The 6,000-nt window shown below is 47.7% G+C and overlaps 1 protein-coding gene across 4 annotated transcripts in view; it reads left to right on the forward strand.

Annotated features, from left to right (window-relative positions):
• The window catches only part of LOC102503774 (putative neuroblastoma breakpoint family member 5), a 14,525-nt gene extending 8,536 nt beyond the window's left edge, over positions 1–5,989 (forward strand). For 2 of the 4 annotated variants that reach the window (XM_032487005.1, XM_032487006.1), the window contains 5 exons: positions 1,444–1,573; positions 2,236–2,450; positions 3,514–3,565; positions 4,433–4,644; positions 5,644–5,989. In XM_032487005.1, coding sequence (XP_032342896.1) covers positions 1,444–1,573; positions 2,236–2,450; positions 3,514–3,565; positions 4,433–4,644; positions 5,644–5,699 — 665 coding nt within the window. In that variant the 3' untranslated portion in view covers positions 5,700–5,989. The remainder of the gene's footprint in view (positions 1–1,443; positions 1,574–2,235; positions 2,451–3,513; positions 3,566–4,432; positions 4,645–5,643) is intronic. The other 2 variants (XM_032487004.1, XM_032487003.1) reach the window with 1 other exon arrangement.
• Positions 5,990–6,000: the final 11 nt, after the last annotated feature.

Below are 6,000 nucleotides of genomic sequence, written 5' to 3' on the forward strand. Positions count from 1 at the left end.
CATCAAGACAGGGGCTCCCTGGTGAGCGGGAAGCTGTGTTTCCTGGGTGCAGGGTCTCCTTCCTGAGTCCCAGGAAGTCATGCGACACCCTGTGGGGAGACTCCGGATGTTCTCTGGGGAAATTAGATAATCTGCATCACCCAATCTGTCTCTTCCTGTGCTGGTGAAACTTCAGTGATGTGTGTCAGCAGGAAATCCAGGTGACCCTGAGAGTTGGATCATGAGACATGTGGCGAATGAGAATGAGGGTAAGTGGGAGAGAACACCATTGCTAGGAAAACCCACGCCGGTATGTGGGGCAGGCCCTTCGCTCCCACAGTCATCCTGGTATTTGGAAGCACAGTTGCCTGTTCAGTAGGAGGGGTGTGTAGTGACAAATGGAATCCTGAGGACTCGGGGGAAATACACAACAAGATGATTGGAGGAATCTGGACAACTCTGGGTTTGTGTCATTTGCTTACAATTGATTTTCAGTAAACCGATGGTTAGGGTGTACTTAATGAAAAATGACTGAAACAGAGAAACTAAATGTGAAGCCTGCTATTTGAGAAAGTGAAGAGGTGCACTTTGGGGAAAGGATAAACTATCTTTTATTTACATCTTTCCTTATCAACCTAACATAATTTAAGAACCATGTTGTGAAGGTGAAGAAGGAAAAGGGTATCCCCCAGGACCTTGGTGTCAAGGTCACACAGTGCAGAGGTGAAGAACACAGACTCTGGGCCAGGCTCCCTCGGCGCACATCCACGCTGCATGTCTTTCTGTGCCTCGGTTTTCCTCTCTGTCCACCCAGTGCTGCTGCATGTTTGAGATGGAATAAATAGTCAGTAAATTGTTCTAGAACTCTTACAACACTGCCTGGTACATTGTAAACGCAGGTCCTAGTACTACTGCTTCTACTAACACACATCATCCTAGTATTTCGGCTCATGTCTTTCAGGTCCTCACAGTTTAACGCAACATATTTCACACAAGTGTATCCAGATGAATTTTTTTTTTAACCTCTGAGGTACTTCCTCAGTACTGAAATCCCTGCACAAGGGAACCATCAGTCCCTTAGTCCTAGGGTCCACCCCAACCACACAAGAAGCCACCGCCTCATGCCCCTGCTCAGTGTTTCACCTCCGAGGTTGCAAGTCTTGTTAGACTGGCCCATGATTCACGGTCAGTCTCAGGGACTGTGACTTCTGACCTTTCCTAATGGCAGTTAGTCTGTCTAGTTCCCTTCTGTGCCTTGCAGCTTCTCTTTCCCCAGCTCTAAAATGGGGAGGAACTGAATGCCCCGCAGTGGGGAGGCTGAGGAATCAGATGTGGAAATCCCTGCCTACAGCCTGCTACCGCAGTTACCTCTGCCCTTGGGATGGACCCTAGCTCCTCCCTTGAAGGCAGTGACCACAGCAGGGGGTGCAGCTTTCCCCTGAGGCAGCATCTCTGTTTCCTCAGAGTGTGAAGAGTACAAGGACATCATTGAATCCGTGCTGGGGGAGAAGCTGCAGTTCCGGGTGGTGAAGTTGGCAGAGCAGCTGGCAGAGAAGCTGGCAGAGAAGCCAGTGCTAGCTGAGGAGAGGTTCAGGTAAGGAGGGCTCTGTGCAGGGAGGCTGGTGGAAGGTGTAGGCCTCTCTGAAGTGGGGCCACGAGCAACTTTGGGCCAGGAGAGTGCAGAAATGTTCATCACATTACGTGAAACTCAGCAGATTCAAATCCAGTGAACAACTCAGTGGCCTTTGGAACCTTCACCATGTTGTGCAACCAGTACCTCATTTACCTCTGAATCACAGTCCCTTCCTGGATGACTACACCTTGTCATCCTCCCTTGACTCTCTTATTCTCCTGTTCTTTCCACTTCTCACCAGCTGGGCCTGTCCACCCCATGTATGACTTTGTGACATTCACTGCCCAGTATGCCCCATGTGGATCTTTATATGGGAATGGGCATGGCTCAGTGAGACACTCAACGGACATCTTGATGAAGCAGGCTTAGGAAAACATGAGATTTAGTTTCCAGAAGAAGATGAATGGGATGTGACGGAATCCTAGAGGAGCATCTCTGATACGGAGGATGCCTCAGTTATACCATTTTTCTCCTCTTTGCCACAGGAAGGTCCCCCATATGTGCCAGAATTCTGCTCTGAGGGCTCGCGCCTCGGGGATGTTCTCACAGAATTGCCTTCGAAACCTCTAATCGTCTATCGTCGAACTATGCATTTTAACATCATTTCTTCTCTCTCATGTTAGGGAATACGATACCCTAATTTGCTCTCAGGCACGAGAGCTGACCCAGTTACGGCAGAAATTATGGGACGGGAGAGAAGACTCTATCCTGCTCATTCAACAACTCAGGGACGTCCTCACCCACAATGACCTTGACAACAACCCGGGCCAGGGCTTCCGAGAGCAGCTGACCGAGGGATGCAGGCTGGCAGAGCGCCTTGCCCGCAAGCTCAGCCCAGGTAAAGTGGCCCCAGGCTCTGATAGCCCTGAGCCTCTCATGCAAAGTTTCCTGGCTCATAAGAGACTCCTCACCTCCACTAGGAATGATTTTAACAAGTGTCTTGTGTCCATGTTTCATTTTGGGGACTCTGACAGGACCAGGACTGGCTGAGTGGGAGGACAGAGGAGAAATGCGCAGGCTGGAGGTCACAGTGTTTCAACTGTCTGCTTCCCCTCTGATGGATGGTAGCCTTCGGGGCGAGACAGCATCCCCCAGGGTTAAAGCACAGAAAGGAAGATGTGACTGGGCATAGCTTGTGGGAGCAGAAAGAGCCCTGGGCTTTGCATCAAAGTGGCCTGACCCCAGCCTGAGTGTTGTCTTTCCTGACTGTGAGCGAGTGATTGGATTTTCCTATTTCACTGTCTGTTTCCTCTTCTGTAAAATGGGTCAAATAATCTGTTGATGGTACTGCAGTGACTAATCTGGGAATGTTCATGAATCAGCTCAGAAAAAGGGAAGCCCTGCACTTTGTAGGGTTGGATTGGGCACTTAATGTTGTCGAACTCGTGTTGGGAACTTTGTTTCACTGTACCTTTTCCATGGAGAGAACTTCCCTTGGTAACACTCAGAGGCCTTAGGAATGTCCCATGATGTGGTCAGATGGAGGCATGTGGGACACGGTTGTTTCTCTCTTCTTAGACAAAGCAGGGGATGTATGGGAGAGCCGTAAGGGGTGCAGAGCCTGTGTCTAGGGAGAAATTAGTGGCCGGATGGATGAAAGAGTTGTAGACGTTGAGATGGCAGGTGGACACTTGTACAGTGATATAGGGAACAGAAGACCATTTGAATGTTTGCCCCTTGTCAGGCAGAGGGGTCATGATGGCCATCCAGCAGTTTGGGGTCACACTGAATGATGGATCAGACATGTGGACCAGGCCAATCATTTAAAGACAGTGCACTAGAACTTTAGCACCGCACTGACACATACATAGTGATTTATGTCCCCGTGGCCATACAACCATTAGGATTGTAGTTGGTGAAGTGGGGAAAAGCTGACTGGATATTTCTGAATTTGTTTGCAGAAATTCATGAAGATGAGGAAGATGAACTAGAAGAAGAAACACTCACCCCCAGGTAATCATGAAGTCTTAGGAGCCGGTAATGGGTAGGTAAAGTATGGAGAGGGTAGAAGAAAGATGAACCCATGAGGGCGAGAGAGTCTCATGTACCAGATGTGAGAAAAGAAAACCTGCAGATTGCATTGATTGACTTCAATCCAACCAACAGGGAAGTGGCCCTTTAACTTGGCTGTCTGTTGTCTCTGTGGCACTTGTAGGTATGGCCCAAGGTAATGTACCACCTTTAGGGTTCCCTGCACACACAGAGAATATGCATACTCTCCTAAATGAACACCAAGATGAGATAAAGAACTGTTTGTACACAGTTCTTAGGTGCTTGTTAGGAAGGAAGATAGCAACGGAATCAGTAAAGAAGTAACTCAAAGAATTAAACACCAGTAGAAGTGTCTAGAAAAACCTGTAGTTGCCACGTGACACTAGTATGAGAAAGGCTTTAGAGGAATTTTATTCGTAAATTGAAGGCAGAATATCTCTGAGGCTCTACAATACCTTAACACTCATACTCACTTGGCTACATTAACTTAAAGTGCATATGACAGAGGCACATGGCAGTAGCACATGCTGTGGCAGTTCACTTGTGCTTCATGATCACGAAAGGACCACACTGGGATGTTTGGGTGTCATTTCTCATCACATGTCATGTGGGCAGCGCACCGAACAACTAGTGCTCTCTCCCTCTCCCACCCCGTGACAGCCAGACTCTGCTTCACATACAGAAGGATAGTTACTTCCCTCTTTATGAGGAATGATAAGTTTGCATTTCATGAATAGTTCCTATGCCCTGCAGCAAAATCAGTAATGACAACAAGGGGACGGATGCTCATAGTTGAATTTTCTGTCATTCCTTTCCCACCTGGAACAGCATTGAGCAAGAGGAGTTGGAGGAGGAGTTGCTCCAAGAGTCCCAGGATGAATGTGTTTTGAATCCCTCAGTTCTCCAAGAAGGATCTGACTGCAACCGGCTAGACAGTGAAGGCAACTTGCCATTTGATGAAGAGAAAGTCAGCCGTGCTCCGGATGTAGCTGGTGCTTGCTCCCATGTTGCAGAAGATCCAATTCCAGCTGACCTCCCAGGTATCCTTTCTAGTTTTGTTCCCCACACACTGTCTAGACTGAAGAAGGTCTTCACCGAAGGTCGACCTTAGTGACACATATTGGTTTAACCCAGAGAAAAGGATGGATTGTGAAACACAGATATCGTATGTACCAGGGAGCCTTGATCCCTTTCTAGGCCCACTTCATGTATCTGTCACCCTGGACGCAAAGTCAGGCCACGTGACCGAAATCAGGGTTGAGAACCTGTCACCCACCTTGGGTGGACATCCACAGGAAGTGTCTGTCAGAGATAGTTTGTGTCAAATTTGTCTTCCAAGCTACAGTGGTCTGATTCTTCTTTTTGAACAATGTCCCTGGCCTTTCTTTGTCTGTCCAAACAGACTGGTAGCCTTGCCTCTGTGTTAGGTGAGGTGGTGTCTCTGGTTTCACTGAACTCAGCCCGAGACTTCATCTTTGTGATGTTGGCTTATCTTACCTAAGTAGCCATCTGAAAACCAGGAAAGAACCAAGTGTCCCTTTGCCTTGCTTGGATGTTTCCATGAAGTATGGGTGAGCTCTGGCAGTCCCTCCAGCCTTGAATGCCCATTGTTTCTGTGTAGCCCCAAATCGTCTCCTTGATATGAATGTCAGTAGCATTCATCTAGTCCCAAGCAGAAATTCTTCCGTAGCATCAGCAACCACATTATCTGATGGGACGAACCAATGTTGTAGAGAGAATTCTAGAAGCACCTCAGCTGATTTTTAGGACCTTTTGGGAAAATATACTATTAATTCGACAGACTCAGCAGATGGGATATTAGGAGAGAGCTCAACCAGATCAGCTAGAGAATTCCCCCAAGCATTCAGAAGCAGTCCTGCCTAATTCTCCTAAGACTTCAGCTTCCTGAAATACCTTTCATAGCATATTCTATTGTTGCCCTGAGAAGATTAACATTTCTATGTTACCTGTGTTCACTGAGTTGGCCTGTGGGAGGGTGAATTGTTTATTGTGACCTGCTGTCTCAAATTTCTTACCAGAAAATCAGAATGAGTGTGACGAAGCAGCTGGACAAGAGCCAGTGTCCGCCAGGTAATTCTGAAGATTTCTGGGCTGTTAATGTCAGTGGTGACCCCAGAAGAACTCAGATCCAGGGAAAAGACAACGTGCTGAATATGACTCTTGCATCCATTCACTCAACAGCCAACTAGGCACTTGAAAAATGTTGTTTCTTTCCATTGTGTCAGTTGCGTGTGTCTGAATTTCTGAATGTCTCAAGTTGAGTCATGGACAGTGATTTGACCAAGGTGCACTAGCCAGACTTGGGGGTCCCTGTAGTCAGCTGCTGTCCCCTCTGTGGATAAAACAGGGTGAGATGCACATATGTTTTGTGCCAG

This window comes from Camelus ferus, chromosome 9 (genome assembly GCF_009834535.1).
Source record: "Camelus ferus isolate YT-003-E chromosome 9, BCGSAC_Cfer_1.0, whole genome shotgun sequence".
NCBI lineage: Eukaryota > Metazoa > Chordata > Mammalia > Artiodactyla > Camelidae > Camelus > Camelus ferus.